Source organism: Schistocerca cancellata, chromosome 2 (assembly GCF_023864275.1).
Source record: "Schistocerca cancellata isolate TAMUIC-IGC-003103 chromosome 2, iqSchCanc2.1, whole genome shotgun sequence".
Classification (NCBI taxonomy): domain Eukaryota; kingdom Metazoa; phylum Arthropoda; class Insecta; order Orthoptera; family Acrididae; genus Schistocerca; species Schistocerca cancellata.
Genome location: NC_064627.1, coordinates 608,562,831 through 608,588,729, shown reverse-complemented (window position 1 = coordinate 608,588,729; position 25,899 = coordinate 608,562,831). Strand labels below are relative to the sequence as shown.

At 43.4% G+C, this 25,899-nt stretch overlaps 1 protein-coding gene across 2 annotated transcripts in view; it reads left to right on the top strand.

Moving 5' to 3' along the window:
* Positions 1 to 25,899, top strand: part of LOC126162268 (protein gustavus) — a 331,257-nt gene that overhangs the window by 167,469 nt on the left and 137,889 nt on the right. Inside the window, exon 1 of one of the 2 annotated variants that reach the window (XM_049918661.1) lies at positions 22,236 to 22,370. The exons of the other annotated variant lie outside the window; for it this stretch is intronic. Within the exon in view, the coding sequence (XP_049774618.1) occupies positions 22,275 to 22,370 (96 nt within the window). The 5' untranslated portion in view covers positions 22,236 to 22,274. Of the gene's footprint in view, positions 1 to 22,235; positions 22,371 to 25,899 lie in introns of those variants that run through there. 2 annotated transcript variants of the gene reach the window in all.

The window sequence follows — 25,899 nt, the reverse complement described above, 5'->3', positions numbered from 1 at the left end:
CTTGGCTGGTTCCTCTGAAAACGCGACAGTCGATTTCCTACCCTACTCTTGACTATTCAAAGCTTGTGCTCCATCCTTCATGATCTTGACATTAACGGCGCGCTAAACATTTATCCATCGGTTCTTCGCGCTGACTAAACAGACCCACGATGAATACATCTACATCTACATTTACATTTATATTCCGCAAGCCACGCAACAGTATGTGGCGGAGGGCACTTTACGTGCCACTGTCATTACCTCCTTTTCCTGTTCCAGTCGCGTATGGTTCGCGTGAAGAACGACTGCCGGAAAGCCTCCGTGCGCGCTCGAATCTCTCTAATTTTACATTCGTGATCTCCTCGGGAGGTATAAGTAGGGGGAAGCAATATATTCGATACCTCATCCAGAAACGCACCCTCTCGGAACCTGGACAGCAAGCTACACCGCGATGCAGAGCGCCTCTCTTGCAGAGTCTGCCACTCGAGTTTGCTAAACATCTCCGTAACGCTATCACGCTTACCAAATAACCCTGTGACGAAACGCGCCGCTCTTCTTTGGATCTTCTCTATCTCCTCTGTCAACCCGATCTGGTACGGTTACCACACTGACGAGCAATACTTAAGTATAGGTCAAACGAGTGTTTTGTAAGCCACCTCCTTTGTTGATGGACTACATTTTCTAAGGACTCTCCCAATGAATCTCAACCTGGCACCCGCCTTACCAACAATTAATTTTATATGATCATTCCACTTCAAATCGTTCCGTACGGATACTCCCAGATATTTTACAGAAGTAACTGCTACCGGTGTTTGTTCCGCTATCATATAATCATACAATAAAGGATCCTTCTTTCTACGTATTCGCAATAATTACATTTGTCTATGTTAAGGGTCAGTTGCCACTCCCTGCACCAAGAGCCTATCCGCTGCAGATCTTCCTGCAGTAATGCCGCTCTTGAATATGATCCGTTTTTCGGAGGTAGCGGTTGTTATATTTCATCGGTAATAATTGGTAGCGTTTAACCACTTTAATCGTAATACACGGGGCGCACAAAAATATGCTAGCAAAAATATAACACCTTTTCATTCCTCATGCGTTGTAGTAAACTCTTTGGCATTCAAAACAGCTCCAGTCATCTCGGAATGGATAAATACAAGTCCTGTGCGGTTTTCTGGGGAATCTTATATCATTATTCTTACAAAATAATCGAACTTTCAGCTAACGATGATGGAGATGGACAGCAATCACGCATCCTTCTTTCCAAAGTAGATGACAAAGGCTAAATAATATTGAGATCTGGTGACTGTTAAGATACTACAAGTCATCCTAGAGCTCACAAAACCAGTTCTGGACGATGCGAATTGTGTGGTCAGAAGCCCCGTCGTCTTGGAACATAGCGTCACCATTGACGCTATGTACGATGGGATCGACCTAATCAGCCGAAATGGTCACAAAATTCTTTTTCAGTCATGAGAACTTGCAGAATAACCATGGAGCTCCTGGAATACGATATGGCTGTCCAAATACTCATCGAACCCCCGCTACGTTTCACTCTTGGAACGTAAGCTCGGCCAGAAGTTGGAAACAGAGTGAAACAAGACTCATCCGACCAAATGACTTCCTTCCATTGCTCCAGATTCCAGCTTTTATGACTTCAGCACCACGTTTTCTTTTACTGGCATCTGCATCACTGATGTATGGTTCTGGAATTCCAGCTCACCATGCAGTTCACTGCTTATGGTGCTCCCTGCATGTTGTTTTGGTGGTGACAGTGTTCACGAGTGTGACACTTAATACTGCAGTGACTTTTGCGCTGCAGTTCTCTTTTTTTCCGGTACAGTCCTCATGAATGGCCGTCCGTCACCATCACTCAACACACTCTTTCGTCCGCTTAGTGACTTAGCGGATGATGTTTTTAACATTCCCTACAGGCGGTATAAATCTTCGATACGGTGCCTCTTGAAACACCAAACGCTTCGGCTCCCTTGGTTACGGAAGTGCCCACAATGCGAGCATGAACAGTTTGCCCACGTTCGAATTCACTGAGCTTCCACCGACATAATGCACTCACAACTACACAGAACACTGTCATGACCACGAATGACACTTGCGACTTAGTGAGGATGTTTCACGGACGTTATTCATGGTCAGACGCAACAGCGAAATCTGTAGGCTTGACTAGCATCTGAATTGATGTTCAAGAATGGATTTCTCGCTGTATTGCCCGTATTTTTGACCAACCCCTGCACGTACGATATATAAAACATTCTCGGTGTGACTGTAACATCAGAGCTTTCGATTAAATCGTCCATCGTCTTTGTCAAGAATACTGACTGTAGAGGTTGCTGTTACGGTAACCGTTTGTAACCTGTAGACGGCTTATGATAGACCAGCGTACGTCACCATTACGGGATACTGCTAGATATTGTGTCCATATCTGCGCTAGTGATGCCAGGGCATTTCTTTTTGTCTTCGCAGAGCCGAGATCTCGCTTCAACGCACCGGCGAGAATACAGCCGTCGTCCCGGTTGGTATTCGCGTAATCTAATTTCTATTGTTTGTTTTATAACAGAATCCCAGTGTGTAGAAGCGTGGGGCAATATTTTAGTTTCGTAATTAGTCTGTGTTTTTGGTTCAGAAAATACTGAGTTTTGAAGTTCTCGGGCTGTAACTTGTCCGTATCCGTAGCTGAGTGGTTAGAGCGGCTAACTGCATACGGTACTGGCAGGGCCGGCCTTTGTGGCCGAGCGGTTCTAGGCGCTTCAGACCTGCTACGGTCGCAGGTTCGAATTCTGCCTCGGGCATGGATATGTGTGATGTCCTTAGGTTAGTTAGGTTTAAGTAGTTCTAAGTGCAGGGCACTGATCACTTCAGATGTTAAGTCCCATAGTGCGTAGAGCCATTTGAACCATTTTGAACATTTGGTACTGGCAGGGACTTTTCCTTGGTGGAAGGACCGAAACGGGGTGCACCCAGCCATTTCATGCCAGTTGACGAGCTGCTAGACCGAGTAGTAGCTGCTCCATGTCCGAAAGCTTACAACGGTCGAGGGAGCGGTGTGCTGACCCCACGCCCATCCATACTGCATGCAATGACGCCATTGTCACAGGGTGACAGGGCGGTCGGTCGGTACCAATCGGCCTACCACGGCCTGTGGGCGGACGGAGAGCCGTAATGTGCCTGTGGCATTTTGCACAGCGCTCGGTAACGGTACGTATATAATGATGTTGCTGCTTCCGCACTTACAAGGAATCTTAATAATATCAGGGACGCTGAGACCGAAACTGTCATTATCCCAGCGCAACATGTCTTCTATCTTCTTGGGTGGTCGGAGAATGCCTCTTCTTCCCAGGATTACAAGAGGAATATTGTGTGACAGTAAGGCAACAATTACAAGCCTCCTCAGAATACACTTGCTTAGGATGTACTTCTTTTTGTTCTTCTTCTTCTTCTTCTTATCATTTGTTCTATGCCCTGTTCCCCGAACTTTGGTGATCGCTACGCCGGCAGATTTAGCAACGCAGTGTTTTTTATACTAGTCCAAACCTAGGTTGTTACTGCTTCTCCCGTAGACTTCACCTTTCAGTAATTTGAACTTTGTGCTGCTCAGCGCATGTTTCATGTACTACAAAAGTACTCGACAAGCTACCATACGATCTACTAATGCTAACCATTCTCTTTCCTGTTTCACTAGCAAATGGAGTTAGGAAAAAGCGACTGTCCACGTGCTTCCTTACCCTGTCTTCGTGGTCCTTACGCGAGACGTTTGCTGGTGGTAGTAGGATCGTTCTGCAGTCCGTCGCAAATGCCTCTAAAATTCCTCAGCAGCGTTTCGCGAAAAGAAGGCTTCCTTTTTTCGATTTCAGGCAGCATTTCTACAATTCTCGCGTGTTGATTGAACGTACGTTAACAAATTTAGCAGCACACCTCTGAATTTCTTCGATGTCTTTCTTTAGTCCGATGTGGTTGGGTTTCGAAAAACTCGTGCGGTATACAATAATGGCTCGCACTTGTGTTCTGTTCGAGGTTTCCTTTATAGCTGAGCTACACCTTTCGAGAGTTCTCCCAATAAACCAAAATTGAGTATTGGCCATGCCTGCAACTGACCTTACGTGATCATTGCATTTCAAGTCGTTTTTGTGACGTTTTGATATTTAATCGACGATATTGTGACAAGCAGCACATTAGGGCAAAGTGCCCATATTTCGGGTGGTTCCCTAATTCCGAGTAGCTGAATATCTCCCTTGCTTGGTGCTGCACTCCATAGCTCGCCCAAATAATCGGTAGCGAAGGTCATTCTGATTCGTCATTGTGAGTTTGGTGCCGATGCTGTTAACACTTCGTTCTCCACAGCTATTTTAGCACTGTGGTCTGGATTAACAGTTTCTGCAGAGTTCTGCTGGAAGTCCTTCCTCAAGCCACGTAAGACGCAATTTCCAAGCCTTTCGTATGAGAGAGTAGTCTGGAGCCTGATCTTTCTTATCTACCTGATAAAAGTGTCGTTCACCGCTCACATAAGGATTAGGTTGTTTCTGTACACGTAGTAAATAGCCCTTCGCTCCCTGTGTTTTAGGTAAAAATTACACGCTTTAATTCCTTGTTTAGCTATTACAGAATAAGAAAATATTCGGAAGACTTTCTGCAATGTTAGTTTTTAAATATTCCCTAGTAATGGCATGGAACGTTTTCTATAACTTAAAGACTGCTAATTTACCGTTAATTTTGTATTTAAGAACAGTACTCGATAACAGCGCACTTTTCCATACTAATAGTGCACTGGAACATTATAGGATACGCTTGGCAACAGTTAGCATCTCAACTTCGCAGTTGACCCTCAACGTTATTGCATGCGCTGCCCGTGAGACTGCCAGCATCCTGTCGTGAAGGCCCGGTTGCAGGGCGCCGCTGGAGCGCATCTCCGGAGCTGCGCTGTGTCTGGGCGTGCAGCAGGCCCCAGCCGCGACGCGTCGCCTCGAAGGCCGCCGGGGTGTCAGGGTGTCGCCAGATCAATACCGCGGCGTCAGCCGACCCCAGACCCAGCACAGCCACTCCCTGTGCCGAGCCGAGCTCTGCTGTGCCAGCGCCGATAACCGCAGCCGTAGCCACCCAGCTGCCACCGGCGCCCGTGCTTCGAGGCCGCACAAGCTCCCAAACGCGTGATACTCGAACAAGCAGTCTCAGTATTCAAAACCAGTTGATATTAACCTCAAGCGAACAGTGCATATGGCCTTGGCAGAATCGCTATTAGATTTACGTATGAATACTCTGCTGAGTTAGCCCTTTCCTTAGCTCGTATCCGTCGAGAATCTCTCTCGAAGCCAATAGTCGCACGTGATTGGAAGGAACATAGAGTACAATACATCTGCTTATTAGAACGACAAAGCAACGGTTGCACACACACTGTGGTGACAAAAGTCGCTGGATACCTCTTAATATCGTGTCGGATGACCTTTTCCCCAGCGCAGTGCCGCTACTCGACCTAGCGTGGACTCAAGTCGTTGGAAGTTGTGGCGAAATAAATAAAAAAACATTTTGATTTTATTGTGTTTTTTAACTTTAGAATTTTTGAAAGGCTTTTCTACGGATTGTATTGACCGGCTTGAATGCGGACAAATACAGTGCTGCGTGAAATATGCCTGTAATATAATTTACCATTCCGATTAATTACATTTTGAATTCTACGTCATTGTTGATTTAATCAGAGTTCTCACCTTAGACGTAGAATTAGTCCTTCTGCCACAATATTAATTCATCAGTCGCCATCGAAGTTCTTCTCTTTGTTGACCGTGTGTATCTTCCTAAGTCGGCATCGGTTCACTTCACGAAGACGGTGGAAACCAGGGAATACAATGCTACGTTGCTTTAAATAATTTTCGTAACACTTCGATACTTCTCACTATTTTTTATTCACAAGACAATAAGACTTGCTCTGCTCGTCGCACAAACCATAATTACTAACTACATGGCTGCCTTTCTCACAGTCCAAAAATCACGTCCATCCTCCACGAGGCAACAATCGAAAGTGTCCCTTAGCTCCTTGGAGTATGAAACAAAAGAGAATACAATGTGAACTTTACAAAGATTATAATATACATGCCTCTCAATTTATCTTTGGCGCAGCTTTTAAGATATTGTATGTCTCTGCATAGGAATGTGTCATTACAACTGCCCCCCTACTGTATACTGTCACTAGAAAATTTTATTTGATTGACAGGATACAGTAGTCGACCTTGCAATTGATAGGTTTGGGGGTCTTTTATTTACAACCTTCATTTTTATTGTCTCATTTTCATGGCACTGTGAATTCTTTGGTATTACTGAGTGTGTGTCAGTTTTTGGTATACTTATGCTAATATTTACAAACCTTAATCCTAATATACAAAGTTTTGGTTAACATTGAGAAAACATCATGTGGTAAAGTTTGTACAATAAAATATACAATGAATACAACGTTATTTACAAATGTTTCCTTCCTCATCAGAGGTGAAAATTAAGTCCTTGTATTGCTTTCTGTATTTATTCTGGGGCGGCGAGCTTTGTTCGCTAGCCCGTGTTGAATATGGGCGGGTGATACGCGCTCCTGATTGTTTGGTCGTCCGTTAGCGGGCGACGTTGGTTGAATGCGCGCGCCAGTGCACTGAATATACACCGACGTGCGGGTACCGTCAAGACTTCCGAACCTCAGTATGCGTGTGCTTTTTGTAGTTCCTTCCAGTACTTAGACTGGATACGACGAGGTACATTGGAATGTGTGCCCCGAAGAACACACCACACTATGTGCGAGGCGGAGGACGATCCCGTCGATGCCGCTCCAGGTAAGAAGCGTACCATGTCAAACTTGTTTGGCATTGTTCCTTCCGCCATGGGTCGTTTGACGATACTAGCTTCAATTTTTCGAGGTCCCTTGTTTAGGCTCGCTGACACTTGCAACGTAGCACTACTTTGCACAATTTCAATTTCTACACACACCACTTTAACCGCGAGTATTGCGATCGAAACTTTCTTTTCACTACTTTTTTCTTCGCATTAACCCCTTTTACCTATTGTACCGAGATTCATTCCCCTCAATATTTCTGGTCAATGTACATAAATATTCACAAATTTGTAAGTCACGGGATTTGGCATGAAATACAAAGTACATCACATACAATGGAATAACATAAAACACATACAATACATTAGTTACATTAATTACAGGAAAAAACTATCGACTAAAATTGAAAAAGTTTTGACCACTCATAGTGGCTTCTTCGTCTTGGATTTTACTGACACACACACACCTTTTTCCATTAATCAGTTAGAAGGAACAAGTCCTTTGTTTTCTTTCTTGAACTCGAGTGTAAGTTAAGGTTTACCTTCGTTACGTATTCTTCATACGCAACGACATGCATCAGCATGCAGAGAATACACCTGTAGCCGCTCCACTGCACCTTGGGAAGGGAATTTTCTACCTTCTACTTAGGGTAATGGCAACGACTACGTGTATGCTACGGTTTTTACCTATAAAATCTGAAAATGCACGAAATAATAATTTATGCAGCGTAACCCTAATATGTACAGTGTTTTGTGCTTAAGCACGTTCTGGTGTGCTTGTAAATCGTTACCTCTAATAAAATTTCCTACATTAACATAGACATATAAACATACAATCTTGAAGTTCAGGGTGTAGCAACTATTAATATGTACAGTGTTTCATAATAGCAGCACGCCCTTGTGTGCGTGTATCATTTTCAATTTAAGTACGCTTATAGGCGTCTTGTGTTATCATGGGAGAAAAAATACAGACATTTTAATGCATCGGTTGTCATGAAAATCTATGTACACGAATAATCCGACTTTCATAGCTTCAGTGCAGCATGAAATTCTGTATGACGTTTTTTTTTTTTTTTTTCATAGTTTATTTTATAGACGATTCCTTTGCTTACAGGTCGTCGATCACACTACTTACCTGTTTCTCGTACAGCGGCGATATCATTTTCATTCTTTGTGACTGTAAATCGTGATATGTATGTAAGATATAATTTTAACGTGATTTATCATTTCATGTTTCAAGTGTGTAAAGTAATCCATACCTTCCTTCTGCATACATGAGTGAAGAATCGCTAATGTTGCACTTTGTATCAGGTTTTTCGCATTTTCTCGTAAACTCGTAGAGTCTTACGGTTTTAATTAAGTTGGTTCTTGACGTTAGGTATACCTGTTTATACGAAGTTCTCTTAGAGTTTAATTTTCCTTACACACTTCTACGTTGTTTAAGTTCCGTACATGTACAGAGCTTCTTTCGCCTTTCACACATTCATATATACGTTTATACACACAAAAAATATCTACCACTTAATCTACACATTGCTGGTGAGGCCCTTTTTCGGTACCTTGCACCATTCCTTCAATATTCCAAAATAGTTCAGGGTGTGCTGAGCATCGTCCCTTCATACTAATAATACTTACAACTAAATATTTCTTCCTACATACGTAACTGCCTTACGGTCCATTAATGCGCAACATTCCCTATTTTCCTCCTTTACACTTTAGCTTTCGTACATGTACCCTCGTGTATAGCTTATATATTCTACAAAGTTGTTTGCTGAGTGCTTTAGGTGTTTCCTAACGTTAATGTGTTTCAAATCCTAGGTATTTGCTTTGAGAGCGATTCAGTTCGTTACTCACGTTGCATAGATCTGTTTATTATTTTCCTATTTTAACGCTTGTGTCATTCTTTTCCTTAGTCACAAAAATTCACACGTTTACCTTGTTGTTCATTCTAAAAATCGCTAGCTACTGTGTAATGTAAATGTATGCGTTATCTCTTTGCTTTCCTCTTTGCTGCTTTTTCCCAATATGTAATTGTGTGTTGTTCTCGTGTACATAGCTTTTCTTCCGGTTATCTATCTGCATTATTTATTTATTTATTTTTCTATTTTCTTTCTCCTTCCGTACAAGCTAAGATTTTACTCAATATAATATAATATTACAATACCGTCCATGACCAGTATGTCCTTGTATGTTCACTTTTATTACGTAATACCAGCTTATAATTAAATTTTCTAAGCTACTATTTACAAGACTTGAGTATCCTTTTCTTTCTTGTTTTTGAATGGCTCTCGTCACTGTGTCTCATAGTAAGCGTGGTCTCAAAACTTTTAAACGTTCCGCGCATGCACGCTTGTGTACCATGACTGGACTGCAGGCGCGGAGAAAACTCTGCATTGTTGGTGAACATTATTCCTGATAGCCGCCATCGTGTAATATGAGTCACGTGTCGTCTGGACTCGACCGCGCATGCGCCTTCGCGCTTTGTATACACTCAGCTGATCGGACAGGGAAGGGGGAAGATTTCTCCCCGGCTCGCTGCCTACAGCGCGGCCAATGACCTTGTCTTGACATGCAGCTATCGCGTGCACATCAGCTGAGCGTTGAATTGCAACTTCGACGCGTGGTTTCTTGCTGGCTTTCGCGTTAATTTGGCATTGTTCTTCTCTCTTAAATAACTGAGTTAGACTACAAAAGTACCGTATGGTTTATTTTATAGTGTTAAGACTCACAGTAACACATGTTTCAATAGGTGTGGTTAACTATGCGTTTTAAAGCTGGCATATGCCCCCAGTTGGTTACTAGTTTCGATGTTTACTTTATGCTGCCGGAAAACTTCCATACCAAAAATACAGTTGACGATTAATTTCTCAACGGTTAAGAATGTACAGTTTATCGTGACATCGCTAATGGTAACAGGTATTTGCGTCTGCCACTTAATACTTTTTGACTTGTTACCTACAGCTGTCAAGATTTTACAATTTTCCGTTGGCAACACTGGTACTTTTAATGCTTTCGAGACTTCTTTGAATAAACTGTTAGAAATAATATTCGTAGATGCCCCTGTATCTAAAATTACGTTGGTAATTATAGTTCCTATCTTTGCTGTTATTACAGCCTGCACGAGGTCACTTACCTTGTCTGGTGCTTTCATCTCTTCTTCACATAGATCATCTTCTACGGTCGCATCCTGATCATATCTTAAAAATAATGGTCTAAGATGTAATGTGTGCTTGTTTGTGCCCCCTGTTGTCAAATCGGTCGGCCGGTGGGGGCTCATTACGACCGATTGTTGTTTACCGGGGGAGACAACGGCGTTGCTTCAGTACTGTCCGTTACATCTACAAAGTGTACTGAGTGGTTATTCTGTCGCCAATTAGTTTCCGGACCGCTGCGTGCAACATTTTCTTGCGACCGGCCGTCGCTATTCCTCCTTGGTCTGTCATTCCTATTACTGTAACTATTGTAATTTTCATTTGTGTGCCGCCTTTCATCACGCGGGCCTGACCAATCATTCACGTGATTTCTATCATTTCCATACCGGCGTGGACCGTAATCTGCACGATACCTTCGGTCTTCACGTCTCTGTGGCGCCGAATTCTTCCGATTTCCGTAATTCCAGGTTCCATTACTTGGCCTTGTCGGATACGGATGCCAACTGTGTGGGTTTTGTCCACTGCCTTTAAAATGATATCCGTTACCGTTATTTTGATTGGTTCCGGAATATTCATTCCGATTACTTGTGCTCGGCTCTTCTTCGTATATTAGATCAATTGAATCAAGCACGGAAAGAAAGTATTCAAGGTCGTTCTCCGGTATGGTTACCAATTTTTCGCGTAAATTCGCGGGTAGTCTGTTTTTCAGAATTTTGAGAACGTCTACGTGCGGTATTGGATTGTTCCAATAGCGCGTCTTATTCAAGTACTTTTCGAAATACTTTCTCAACCCGCCGTTTTTGAGGTTGAACGGTTGTGGGTTGAATACCTCACGGCGCAGTCTTTCTTGGACCCCAGCAGACCAATATTTCTCCAAGAAAGCCCGTTCAAATTGTTCGTAGGTGACGCACTGTTCAGCCATGTCTGTGGCCCACAAAAGCGCGTCGCCTTGTGTGAAGCCCACTACATATCTAATCTTCTGTGCCTCAGTCCAGTTTCTTGGTAAGACATTTTTAAATGCTCTTACAAATACGACTGGATGAGTTTTTCTGGATTCTGTGGAGAAAACTGGAAACTGTCTATGTTTCAACAGGCTCTCATCGACTAGAAGCGTCGAGATGCAAGGCGACACGCCTACTGCCTGTTGCAGCAGCGCGTTTGGCGAATAGCCATTGTTTGCCTGTGCCGGTGCGTGCACATACGCCGGACAGGGCGCGTGATGTTCTGCGTTACTGACATCATAATCTGGCACGGGCGAATAAGTGTCGCGCTGCCTGCTGCTTGACGTAGGCAAATCATTTGAAACATTCAGTCTACCAGCAATTTCCTTGCGTATTCTATCCTCGGCTACTTTGATTTCATTACCTAATTTTTCAAAAAGTTTTGTTTCCCGGTCAGTTATTGATTCATTTACATTACCGTTTTCTAAAGTTTCATTTATTTTGATAATGTCCGCCTTGATACGTCGAGTCTCCTGTTTCAGAAAACCGACTTCTTCGTTAACTTTATTAACTTGGTCAGGTATTTCTTCACATGCGGACTGTACTCTTGTTAAATTTAATTGAATAGCCTGTACGTTTTCATGTATTTCTTTTTGTACGGTTTGTGTTTGATTGTGTGTTTCTACTATTTCTGACAGTTCCTGTTCCTGTTTGTTTGTAAGATCTGACAATTTCTTTTCTAAGTCATTTGCCAATACATTGTATACACTATTGACGGTTTTGATGACTTTGTCTTCGATCTTTTGATCGATTTCATTGGTGAGTTTATTTAAGCGTTGATCGAAATGTCTGTGCATGTTCGCCAGTTTTGTGTTCGTTGTGTTGTGGCTGACTTCTAGATTCGCCAGTTTTGTGTTCGTTGTGTTGTGGCTGATCTTTAAATCAGATAATTGCTCGCTCACGTTTGACATCAGACTATATAATGCCTCAAGCGTAACTGACGAAGCTTGTGTGTTTGTATTTATGCCATTATTTGTAGCCATTGTTTCTCTACCACGATCTGATTGAATCGAAACCGGGCTAGGTTCACTGATTTCACGCGAAATATTTTCATCTGATCTGGTAATCGATGCTTCATCGACTGTGCACAAGGTTTCATTTGCAAGTGGTTCATTATTGTTAATCCCTGTGGAGTGCAATTGAATCGTATTTACTTCTACATTATGTTGTGCTGAAAAACTAATTGCGTCATCATTTACGTCACTATTGTCAGAATCGGTGACGTGTCCATGAACATTTGTCAAATTAAAGTTCTCCGATTCCATTGTGGAGATATTATTTTTATCTGTACTTTACTGTTAATCTAAATCTTTAAATTCTCTCGCAGTTGAATTAATAAAAATATCTCGCGATTGTTATTTGTTACGCGTCGGAAATTTACAAGATGGCGCACTACGTCTTCTAATTCTGCGATTGTTGAACATAAAAAGTAATTATCAAAGTGTAATTGTGTGTTGCCACAAACACTACCAGGATTTTAATATGGAAAGGAAAAGGTTCTGCTTTAAGTGGAGCTAAGCCAAGGTGCAGCCACTGCATGCGTTTGCGCTTTCCTACCTTAATTCCGGCTGAGCTGCGTCACTCACGATTACGTTAGTTTTGTAAATCCTCGTCCTTGTTCCTTCTGGTTATTGTGCCATCCGTTTATACAGTTAATATTGTTTCACCTTATTCGTCATTTTCCATGTGCGTCATGTAACAGAGAAACAGTAATTAGTACAAGTACATTTGTAGCACAACAATCAAGTACTTACTCTTTGTTCCACCAGCACTGTCCCTGTCAGCGGTCGCCAGTGTGGCGAAATAAATAAAAAAACATTTGAATTTTGTTGTGCTTTTTAACTTTAGAATTTTTGAAAGGCTTTTCTACGGATTGTATTGACCGGCTTGAATGCGGACAAATACAGTGCTGCGTGAAATATGCCTGTAATATAATTTACCATTCCGATTAATTACATTTTGAATTCTACGTCATTGTTGATTTAATCAGAGTTCTCACCTTAGACGTAGAATTAGTCCTTCTGCCACAATATTAATTCATCAGTCGCCATCGAAGTTCTTCTCTTTGTTGACCGTGTGTATCTTCCTAAGTCGGCATCGGTTCACTTCACGAAGACGGTGGAAACCAGGGAATACAATGCTACGTTGCTTTAAATAATTTTCGTAACACTTCGATACTTCTCACTATTTTTTATTCACAAGACAATAAGACTTGCTCTGCTCGTCGCACAAACCATAATTACTAACTACATGGCTGCCTTTCTCACAGTCCAAAAATCACGTCCATCCTCCACGAGGCAACAATCGAAAGTGTCCCTTAGCTCCTTGGAGTATGAAACAAAAGAGAATACAATGTGAACTTTACAAAGATTATAATATACATGCCTCTCAATTTATCTTTGGCGCAGCTTTTAAGATATTGTATGTCTCTGCATAGGAATGTGTCATTACAAAGTCCTCTACAGAAATACTGAGGCATGCTGCCTCTATAGCCGTCCATAATTGCGAAAGTGTTGCCGGTGCAGGATTTTGTACAAGAACTGACCTCTCGATTATGTCCCCTAAATGTTCAATGAGATTCATGTCGGTCGATCTGGGTGGCCAAATTCGCTCAAACTGCCCAGAACGATCTTCAAACCAGTCGCGAACAACTGTCGCCCGGTGATGTGACATATTTGTGTGAAAACATGAAGTCCATAAATGGCTGCAGATGGTCTCCAAGTAGCCGAACGTAACCAGTTGGACCTGAGGACCCAATGCACTCCGTGTAAACACAGCCTCCACTAATATGGAGCCACCACCAGCTAAGTGTGTTGGTAATTTGGGTCCATGGCTTTTTGGGGTCTGAGCCACCCTCGAACCCTACCATCAGCTCTTACCAACTGAAATCAAGACTCATCTGACCAGACCACGGATTTCCAGTCGTCTAGGGTCCAACCGAAATCGTCACGAGATCAGGAAGGCGCTGCAGGCGATGTCGTGCTATTTGCAGAGGCACTTGCGTCGGTCGTCTGCTGCCATAGCCCAACAACACAAAATTTCGCCGCGCTATCCTGTCGGGTACGTCCGTCGTACGTCCCACATTAATTTCTGCGTTATTTCATGCAGTGTTACTTGTCTGTTAACAGTGACAACCCTACGCAAACTCCTCTGCTCTCGGTCGTTAAGTGAAGGCCGTCGGCCACTGCCTTATTCGTGGTGAGAGATAAAGCCTGAAGTTTGCCATTCGCAGCACACTCTTGACACTGTGGATCGCGGAATATTGAATTCCGTAACGATTTCTGAAATGGGATGTCTTATGCGTCTAACTCCAAGTACTATTTCGCGTTCAAAAATGGTTTAAACGGCTCTGAGCACTATCGGACTTAACATCTGAGGTCATCAGTCTCCTAGACTTAGAACTACTTAAACCTAACTAACCTAAGGACATCACACACATCCATGCCCGAGGCCATCACACACATCCATGTTCGAGGCAGGATTCGAACCTGCGACCGAGCAGCCGCGTGGTTCCGGACTGAAAGCGCCTAGAACCGCTCGGCCACAGCGGCCATTCACGTTCAGTCAGTTAATTCCCATAGTGCGGCCATAATCAACTCGGAAATCTTTCCACATGAATCACTTGAGCAGCAAATGGCAGCTCCGCCAATGCATTGCTCTCTCTTTTTTACCGTATGTACGATACTACTGTCATCTCTGTGTGTATGTGTGTGTGTGTGTGTGTGTGTGTGTGTGTGCATATCACTATCGCGTGACTTTTCTCACCTCACAATCAGTGTAATTATTGATCAGTCTATACCTAACGTCTGCCATTGCTGGATCCCCTAGCGTATTCTAAAATCGAACAGTATTTACATTTTTCCACGTACGGGATGTTGTAAACAGTAAACACTTATAAATACGCGCAGTCCGTCTTCCTAGATTGGCTCTTGCATATGATGCTACGCAAAACTGTATACTGATCCATCAGGAAGAAATGAGAGAGTTGATTTTGACTCTTCTCAACAAACGTATAAAAGCCTGTAATTTACTCAAAACCTAGAGGAAATTACGTGTGATAACTTCCTTAAAAACTGGAAAGTCGTCTGAAAACTGAAGGGTAATATCCTTGTTGTGCCACATGCTCATAATCTTCGAACGAATGTTGCTGAATCGTTTGATTCTTGTTGTAGGGTTATTTCTAATACAAAAGCAAGAGCAGGAAAAAGCTGCGCGTTTTAGGTCCTCAAAATCACACAATTTACCGAGGATGACTCGGAAAATTACACACGTAACTTTCACCGACCTGACGACTACTAGTGACACTGTCAGTCACCATGCACTGTCACTGAAGATCGACAGGATAACGAAAGATTATAATTTCACCCATCTTATTCAAAGTTTACTCCAAAACTAGAATAACCAAAACAAAATGGCAAGGAAACCTGCAAACAATCAAATTGTTACATAAATTTATTTTCTCGAGGTGATAATTAAATCCTTATAACTAGCCATCGTAATAATCCCTTTCTGCTGTATCATGCATTAACTGTCATTTAGCTTCAACAGCACTCCAAAATGGTTCGATGACGATGCTATCGTCTACAAGAAATTATCGTCACTTGTTAGTAAGGAAACACAGCGATTTGGATATCATCTCCTCTTTGTTTACTGAATGGCAGCTTCCGTTGAAAACAATGCAAGGTAGTGCTCATTAACAAGAGAGAAGTCTGATAAATGTCCATCTACAACAGAAGCGGTAAATTTCTGCGCCTGTCACGAAGTGATACGAAACGGAACAGTTTCGTGAAATGCAGATGAAAGAATTAGGTTTGTTGAGGTGATGTGGAGAAGTGTAGTGCGTAAGGATCGTAAAGGGCGGTGTAGCATATACGGAAGTGCTACGCATGCTCAAAGAAGAGTGTAACAAATGCTCGACGAATCTTTCTCTCGGAACTCACTGAAGTATATTTCGTTACCGGTATTCGAGGTAGAATATGCAACAATTGTGCTGTCGTACGTCTAGCGTAGGGGTCAAGAGGATAAACTAAATCAGTACGATATTGCTGTGCTCGGGCAAGCGACTTTGAAGTGAAATGTCTCCCCTGTACGGGAATATACATAATGGATGTACGAGTACAGGTTGTAGACACGTGGCTGAGGACGTGCGGAAGTTTGGGTCTGGACGTGAGTAACCTAAAGGTAGCCGGCACGGTAGTTCAGCGTGTTCGGTCAGAGAGCAGCCGGCACGGTAGCTCAGCATGTTCGGTCTGAGGGTTACGTACCCTCTGTAATAAAAAAAAAAAAAAACTGAGTTAATCGATCATCAACGAACTTCATCGGATGTCTTACGACGTCCGCCCAGAGCAGATACAACGAACAAAAGCGAACAAAATGAGATATATATATATATAAAGAGAGAGAGAGAGAGAGAGAGAGCTGGTTGGGCCCGCACCTCGTGGTCGTGCGGTAGCGTTCTCGCTTCCCACGCCCGGGTTCCCGGGTTCGATTCCCGGCGGGGTCAGGGATTTTCTCTGCCTCGTGATGGCTGGGTGTTGTGTGCTGTCCTTAGGTTAGTTAGGTTTAGTAGTTCTAAGTTCTAGGGGACTTATGACCACAGCAGTTGAGTCCCATAGTGCTCAGAGCCATTTTTTTAGAGAGCTGGTTGGCATCTGCAATAAAAAACTGAGGGAAAGGATCAACAACGAACTTGAACTGATGTTACGTGACGTCCGCAACGACCAAACACAACGATCAACAACGAACAAAATGAAAAAAAGAAGGTTAAGCGATCTCTCGCGATAAGAAGGAAATCCGGGTTCGAGTCTCGGTTAGACACAAATTTTCACTGTCGTCATTTCATTATACAGCTGGATGGTTGCCCACGATCGCAACTGGGAATACGTTTCATGTAAAATAAATCAGGGCACTTTCGTAGGTATAAGTTAATTTTACCCCCGCCTCATACTTCACGGGAATAAGAGAGAGAGAGAGAAAGAGAGAGAGAGAGAGAGAGAGGCAGCTGAGACATTAATGGGATAAGAAAGAGAGTTGCTATAACTAACATTGGTACGAAGTTTCAAAATGGTTCAAATGGCTCTGAGCACTATGGGACTCAACTGCTGAGGTCATTAGTCCCCTAGGACTTAGAACTAGTTAAACCTAACTAACCTAAGGACATCACAAACATCCATGCCCGAGGCAGGATTCGAACCTGCGACCGTAGCGGTCTTGCGGTTCCAGACTGCAGCGCCTTTAACCGCACGGCCACTTCGGCCGGCTCGGTACGAAGTTTCCAGTGCCGTGCACTGCACAGTAGGTTTCGCGGTTAAAAAAAGAATGAAATTTAAATTGGTGTTAAACGCCCAGTCCACGATGAGGTTATTAGAGGCAGAAGATAAACTCGAATCGCTTACGTTGTTACGTTTTAGTGTTGGACCCCACAACATGGTGTGGAAATTTTTCTGGCTGACGCCTGGGCGGCGTTAAACTTTCTTTGAAACTGTGCGCCCAACACCGCAATTACATTGATTACTTCAGGCGCCAGGTCAGATTTACTTCGTTTCTCTTTTACTGCACCACTCTCATCAGCAAAACTAAACGCAGATTCATTACATTAGCGTCTCGTCCGCGGATAAATACTGTAATATACACGGTTTTGCTTTCTCTTGTACCAGAACACTTTGCTGTTAGTAAACATTTCTGTCGAGTTCGCTGCTTAACCGAATTAAGAGTGTGTGTGTGTGTGTGTGTGTGTGTGTGTGTGTGTGTGTGTGTTAGAGAGAGAGAGAGAGAGAGAGAGAGAGAGAGAGAGAGAGAGAGAAAGGGGCAGGGGAGGGAGAGAGAGAGCTTGTTGTGAACAATTTGACATAATGAATGTTTGACAAGTTTATTTGCTGGATATAATTTTTGTAATACAAGCGCAGCAGTTGTGTACAATTGTCATGGCGGTGTAACACGTCAGTGCCATTTGAGCTGTGTGAAGAGTTTTCGGACACTTTAATGGGATGTTTTGGCATGGTGTTGCGGTCTGCCGGATGCAGTTTCTCATTTAAAAGACAACCGCAACACGAGGTAGATCCTCTTGATGCATGTTAAATATGATTACACTTGTAAAAGCGATTTTCAAATAGTTAATACTTCGTGGAAAAGAAATGTTATTCTACGCAAAAGCGCCTGGGTCAGATGTAACAGTTTGCGAAATTAGCCTGTTTGTTATTGTCCTTTGGGAAAAATGTAAAGTTTATCTGTAGACGATTATGAGTAATTATATTGAACAAGTAAACAGCAAAACAGTAGACTGACGATGATAGTTACCACACCGCTGTACCTCAGCAGCGATTGACATTGCAAGAAGAAAACATCCTAATACAGAAATTGATGATGGAGAAAGGCAAGGAGTTATCTTGGTATATATCAGCGCTTGGAAATCTGAAATGAATTGGAAGAAACGGGAGAGACCCCAAGACAAATATAGGTTGTCTTCCGAGTACATTAGGAATATGTGCCCCACCAATTTGACCTCCATCGTTCTAGACAGTAACATACGAAGTATGAATGAGATTTTCACTCTGCAGCGGAGTGTGCGCTGATATGAAACTCGGGACCTTTGCCTACCACTTGGTAGAGCACTTGCCCGCGAAAGGCAAAGGTCCCGAGTTCGAGTCTCGGTCGGGCACACAGTTTTAATCTGCCAGGAAGTTTCAACATACGAAGTGTTCAGCATCCTTCTCATCGCCACAGTCATGTGCCTCATTACGGGGTGTCGCAATGCTAAGACACTAGCTTCGTATACGAGAGGGCGGCGGGTCGAACACAGTATAGTGGTTGCTAATCCTTATTTGCTTTTTCGAGATGGACTGCGGCCGTTTCCATGGTTCTTGATAAACAACTTTCTCCCGACAACACTCCCATTAAGTCCGAGCTATCTAACTGTCGACAGTATGTTTGACGATAAAGCGAAGTATCAGTTTCTTGTGGTTTCCTTATTAGCTGTGCGGTACTTTCCTGCTTATCTTGAAGTATCTTATCAGATGTATGCAATCTTTACGTTAACTTTTTTTCACGCATGTTCGTTTCTGTAATATTATATTTGCCGTACATTCAACGGTGTACTATTTCTTCTTGGAAAAGCTGCTCTCGAAAGTTCAGCGCATTGCTAACGCCAACAAGAGTTTTAAACTTGGTGGCGAAAGTCGTTTCTAGTTGAGATCTTTGTGCGTAATTAGGGTCCTCTCCACTACGGTCAGAGCCACCTTGCTTGTGTTTCCTCCACTGCAGTACTTATCAGCCCATCTCCTTTCCAGTATGCCATTTTCTTTCCGTATTCGTCGTTTCCCCGTGTGAGCTACGACCATGTTTCTGTCCTATCTGAATAGTTGTTCATGTTCTGGTCTTCCAACTGGAAGGCGACACGAGAGATGCCTGTTTATTTTCGCCTGTGTTTCTCTTTAGTAAAGCCCATGCTCATTACATTTCTTGAGGAAGCATATCATATGGAGACAATAGGATCAGAATGGAAACTCATTTTTCTTCAAATTAGTCCAAGCATTGCAATGGATTATCTTTTACTACAACTAACAGTTCTGATTCGTGATCTCTTGGTGGAAATAGGTACTTATTTCCTCTTAACCAAGACTAAATGTCTGCTTTAGGGGGGACTGTGCTTTATTTTTCAGTATGCGAAGGTAAAACGCAACACATGAGCTTAGGAGAATTATATTAAGAAAAGAAAAGTTTATTGAAATCAGATAGTTCTGAAATCAGTTTTAGTTTTTCATTTTTTTCTTTGGCTTGGGTGGCTTAATGGGTAGTGCCAAATGACAAATTCAAATGTCCGGGTCTCAATCTACATCTCATTCTGTCACTCAGCGCGCCTTTTACATCTGGCAGTGTGACAAATGCTGAAATGCACTGTGCTTCAAAGTCCGCTTAAAATTGTAGGTCCTCCCCTACAACTAGTTGGATGAGGAAAATCGCAGCAAGGAGCATGCTTAGCAAAGCACTGTGTTATTCAGACCAGCCTTTTGGCTGAGATGTTATTAGCAACTAGTTTCGCTCAAGCGATCGGCACGACGTGGTGATGTTTAGTACTAATGTTGGAAAGTAATCACGACCTTTCCAATAATGGGACCAAATTTCGTCACCATTCGCTATAGGCCTCTTCGTCGTAGGATGATCACTATTCTTGGAGATTAGGCAATTTAGAGCTCTTCGCGGAACAGTGTCTTGTCAGTCACTTAAAGAATATCCTCTCTTCGCGCGCCATTTAAAAGCTGAAAAGTATGCTGGATTTTACAGATGTACTGGACATTTCGTTGGCTTCGAAAGAGTTAATTTTTTGAGAGTCGTCGATGTTTCTTTATTTCCGAGTTTATCTCTCAATTATAGCTATTCTGCGATCAGAGCTAAGGTTTTGTCTTGTGGGACTCCTTTTCCGTTGAGCAAATTATTTAGCGCCGCATTTGATTATGTAAATGTTCGTCTAGTGCAGATGTCTACTCATCATTCCGCATTTAGTAACACTGTGCGCAACTTAAAAAGCTAAACTATGAGACACCTCCCGAATAGCCGAGCGCGTTAACCCGCTGTTTCTGGGACCAGGAAGACAAGCCTGACCCGGATTGAACCAGCCTCGCGGATTAACAACGAGGGCTGATGTATATGCCGGCCTGGACGTGGTTTTTAGGCGGGTTTTCCTACCTCACTAGGTTAACACCGGGCTGGTACCGACGTCTGTTCTCAGATACACGCTACGCAAGCATTTAGAAAACAGTCTCACATTTACACCTAAGATACAGCGTTAGTTGGTGGCTGCATCCGATGTGTGCAGAGGGTACTTAAAGTGCACCGCTAGAGTCTCTCTCCTAAGAGTCGTCAGCCGCTTTTTTTATGATGTTTCGGCAGATATTTGCTGTATCTCCCAAAGAAACAGTGTTCGTCACTTCCATTGTCGACGGAAATCTTCTGTTTGTGTCCTCTTACAACCAAAATGATTTTTAAAGCATAATTCTACGTTCCCATTCAATTGAGCGGGTCAAGATTAATTAGTCTAGTGCGGTATTAGTATTGTCGCTATATATTAACAGGGACAGTAAAACACGACGAATAACATGTACTCTAGCAATAACCAGACAGCGCTGCTTCTGCATTGCTATAGCAGTGAGGGCGGGGCAGTGCGGTCCTGTCGCAGGCGGAGTTATTCTTTTCGTTTTACTATCCCTGTTAATAATAATAATAATAATAATAATAATAATAATAATAATGGCGTGTGACGAGGGCCTCCCGTCGGGTAGACCGCTCGCCTGGTGCAAGTCTTTCGATTTGACGCCACTTCGGTGAGTTGCGCGTCGGTGGGGATGAAATGATGATGATGAGGTTAACACAATACCCAGTCCCTGAGCGGAGAAAATCTCCGACCCAGCCGGAAATCGAACCCGGGCCCTTATGATTGACAGTCTGTCGCGCTGACCACTCAGCTACCGGGGGCGGACATCCCTGTTAACACATATCGATAATTTAGCACTAGACTAATTTGGAACCGGTCTATTGAATGGGCTCGGAAAATTCCAATTTTAAAATCATTTTATTTGTAACGGGAAACAAACCGAGGATTTCCGTTGACACTGGGAACCGCATGAAAGACGTGATGAGCACTATCTGTTTGGGATGACTCCAGCTACGCATAGCAAATACGCAATTGAAAATATCTGCCCAAACACCAGAGAAAAAGCACGTGACTACTCTCAGGAGAGACACGCTGCTTTCTGGTCGGTTATTTAGCAAGTAAAAGTAGTATTGTTCTTAACCGTTCTCCCTCTATAGTAGCAGTGACGACTCGCTTTGCAGGGGCTTCACCATGCGGGAAAGCGCTACTTCTCTTTCTTGTAAATTCTGACGTCCACATCGCCTGACGAAATTGTGCTGCGTAATCCACCGAGAAGCCCAGGGAAATTCCACGAGTTGGCATTACTGAGTGTACGCGAGTGGGAACGCGGCCGAATGAGCTAAGACTGCAAGCTCGCCAAGAGTGGCAACACTGTGCGCAATGTTTTGTTCCACTCCGATCAGTTGCCGAGTCAAATGATGGGCATTAGCTCGAACGGCGCTGTCGAAAACATAGATGAGGCTGAAGTCTGGTGCGACTGGCCTGGCCACGAGGATGAGTGCGCACGTGGCCACAGTGAACGCGAGGCGGCAGCTGCTCGACGCGGCATCGTTTCGTAGAAGCGGTGCGCGCGGGAAGCGGCCGGACGGGTGCGTCACACCAGCTGTGCGCCAGGCTGCCGGTTCAGTCCGTGGCGCGCCAGCCGACAGTGCGGTACGCGTGTTGTCTCTCGGCGCTGCGATGGCCGAGCAGCGCTGCCGCTGCGTCTACTGCTACGTCGCCCCGAACCACAAACACCCACTGGACCCCGGCGACATGCCGACCAGTCACGCGAACGTGAGTAAACTTAGTTCGTACGTAGCGGTCCTGGATTTCTTAATACAGTTTAGTTTTCGGCGCGCTCTCTGTCTAGTAGAATGTAATGTTCAGATGTTCGTTTTCATTTCCGTGTCAGCCGCTACATGATTACTGTGAATTAACAATTGTCTGGCAGAGGTTTCATCCAATCACGTTTACTTCTCTACCGTTCCACTCTCGAACAGCGACCGGGAAGAACGAAGACTTAAATGTGGATGACTTCACACTTTTCGTAACGTAGCCAATTGCCACAGAGATCTCTTATCAACCTTACGTCGATTGCATTTTTGCATTGTATTGTGTGTGTAGCTCACAGTTGAAAGACTGTACTTTCAATTCTTGTAAGCCGGTTTTTGCTTTGTTGTGAACAAAGCTAAGTGTTACATGCGACCAACGAGGAGGGCGGCGAAGTCATCATTAGAAGCCTCTGTTAAAAGTGGCTGGTTGATTGCTGCTATATCAGTCTCCACTCCGACGTTTGGTTATGAAAAAGTAACGGACGAACGCACCTCTGCATATTACACCACCACGTCGTTGGGAAATACAGAACTGCCGTACTACCTTATTACCCGACAAAGATGTTATTACAATTGGCCTCCCGTGGCCGTTATCGGAATCACGGGCTGACATTAAGTCAAAAAGTACAGCAGTGACTAAGGGAAAACCGATCGCATTGTGAAAAATTTTAAGACTGTTATGCATATACTGTCAAGTGGTTCATGTGATCGTGAAATATAACGATAAAAACTCGCAATAAGCCAACCGAAACGCCCACACTGACAGGTGCAATATTATTGTGGTAGACTAATACATTGCTCCATACCTCGGTGGGCGTGAGACTGGTGTCTATACAAAATAATTCCGATAGAAATGGCACCGAATAGCTACCGCGCTGTTCGAAATGTTTAACCCGTAAACCAAATTCCAATCCGTACCTGCTCGGCATTTTCAGTAAATCATATCTTAAAGAGCGAAATGTGGTGAACATTGTAGCAAAGGTGAAAATACTGAGGTATTATAAATAGAGAACAAGTCACTATACTGTGTAATTCAGGAGCTGTGTTAATAGCAATTCGTCAGTGAACCGTTGGTCCGCTGGCGACAGTGCGAAAGCTGCAACCGAAATAGAAAGCTCCCCTCGCATACTTTGTTTACTTAGTGAAAATGAACAATTTTCCGTTTACTGACCCCAATAGTGCATGCGCGATAATTTGAATGGATCGCCTCGAACCCTCACATGAACAAAAGAAAGCAGACAAATAGGGAACAGTTGCAGTGTTTACTGCGTCATATCTTCGCGCTGGTCACAACTCCTTCCTTTTGTGTCTTTATCGCAATTGAATTGTATTCAGTATTCACATAGAAAATATACATTATGCAATCGTAATGCGTTTTTCTATTGCCAATTGTTCTTCATGCGGGGCTTATATCCTGTTTTCGAGGCTTACTGTGTGGCCTTCACATGTAGACGCCATAAAGTTCAGCTATTTGCGTATGGTCAGAAACAAGTGATAATCGTATCGCTTAGTGTACTTTGTTTACAGTGAAACTTACAAAGATCGATGATGGAAAAATTTGTTGCACTTGAATTTAAGAGCCACATTTGCGAATCTGGCTAAGGACGCTGAACATTAATTTAAAACTTCAGAACTGCTCCCTAAACTACTTCAGAACAGACATATTATAAACTATGACACTAAAATGTAGACAGACGGTGTATTTTTTGAAATACCGGGTGTTCCACAATTATGCTAAAAATGTGTAGAATACGAGATAGCGGTTGTAAACAGGATAAATTGGAATAGTATGTAAAATAGCGAACCCACTGGCAGGATTACGTCAGATTTGTCATTGTGGCGCTATCCGAAAACAAAAGGAAAGCTGTTGTAATCGGAAGTATGTATGGTATGCACTAAAATGAATGATTCTTTAGCATGTGTGGAAGCGAAGATACAAGACACAATAACGTCAAATCTACGTAACAGCTGATCACTTGTTCCCTGTTACTTCCGGAACTGCTCCCCAATGACGTCACATTTGTTGGCTACGCCAGCTCATAGCCACCTTTCTCCCTAGCCTACACCACGAGCTGTAGTACGTGTCACTAGGCGATCTTACTGGTGTACAGGCAGAACTTTCCTTCTGCCTATACACCACTAACACCGTATGGTGACATGCACTAATACGAATTTGTTAGATTGTAACTCAGATGCACTGAAAATGGCTTTGTAGCCGAAATCTAGATATGCAAGAGCAATAATAGAATTGTTACTGATTGCTGGGCAGCTACCTGCCTCCCACAAATGAGAGCGAGGACGGCCAGACCTGTATCTTCAAGACTATTAAAATTCCTCCCAGATCCTAGAAATAACTATTAAAGATCGAGGAACAAACCAAGTGACGAACTTGGACAAATAAAAAAGGGAAGCAGCAGGCCAGTGAATGCATTATATGCACTGGAGATGAAAGTGAAGGTATTAAGTGTGCTAGACCAAAAATTACAAACTAGCTATTTCTGATCCTAATTGATAAATTCTTTTCTGAAAACTCATTTAAAAACGTGGCAGTATATTTTGAGAAAGGTCAGTGCGGAATCGAACTTGGGGCAGTTTAAAGTGGGACTGACAATTATGCCACATTGTCATCGAGCGAACAAGAAAGCTGTCTAACATTCGACTCGAGGTCTTCCGTGATGCGCCTTCGCGTCACTTCGCTGGAACACTGTAGCAGGTCTTAGAAGACAGGGGTCGTTTCTGTGTGGGTTCTAATGACTGTCGTTAGGGTGGGCCGAGACAACGGTGTGCTCCAGCCTGAGTGCTCGGGCTGTTAATGGCCGCAGAGGCTCGCGATCTGCCCCACAGGGTGGAGCGCCATTTGGACGGAATCCTCGTAGGGACGCAGAGGAGTGAGTAGGGCGTGTTTCCGAGTCGTCGCGGCAGTGGTCGCCATTAGCGGCTTCCGGCGCTATCGTCCTCGCGGCGGCAAGTGCACCTTCGTCACGGAAAAGTTGGCGAGCCTGCGCGTTGACGGCAAGTAGACTCACTAGTCACAATCTCTAGCTGCTCAGCTAGACACTAAACTCCTTTTGCAGTGCCCCAGTCCATGCTCCCGATGTCAATTTCCACATCTTGCCCTTTTTCCTGCTCCTTTTCGGCCATGGCTGTTATTATATCGTTATGGTACAATTTATTTTATAAAATGGTTGGGTTATAGCCTGTCTTAGAGTGCTTTCATGAATACCATTGACAACGTTATAATATCACAGGATTGCGGTCCTTACCTTTCCCCGCTTCAGATCGACTTCGGAGGACCAGACTACTCCGTCGTGTTTCGCAATGCAACGTATCAGCAAATCAATTAAGATTGTTTTTTTTTTTGTCTCGTTTACCAAATGATAGCTTTACCTGATTGCTTGATGTGCAAACTAAAAGTAATTTTAAGAGCCTATGTCTGCGGGTGTAGTCGTCTTAGTTAATAACGAACAATCGTGTAAACTACTAGCATTCTG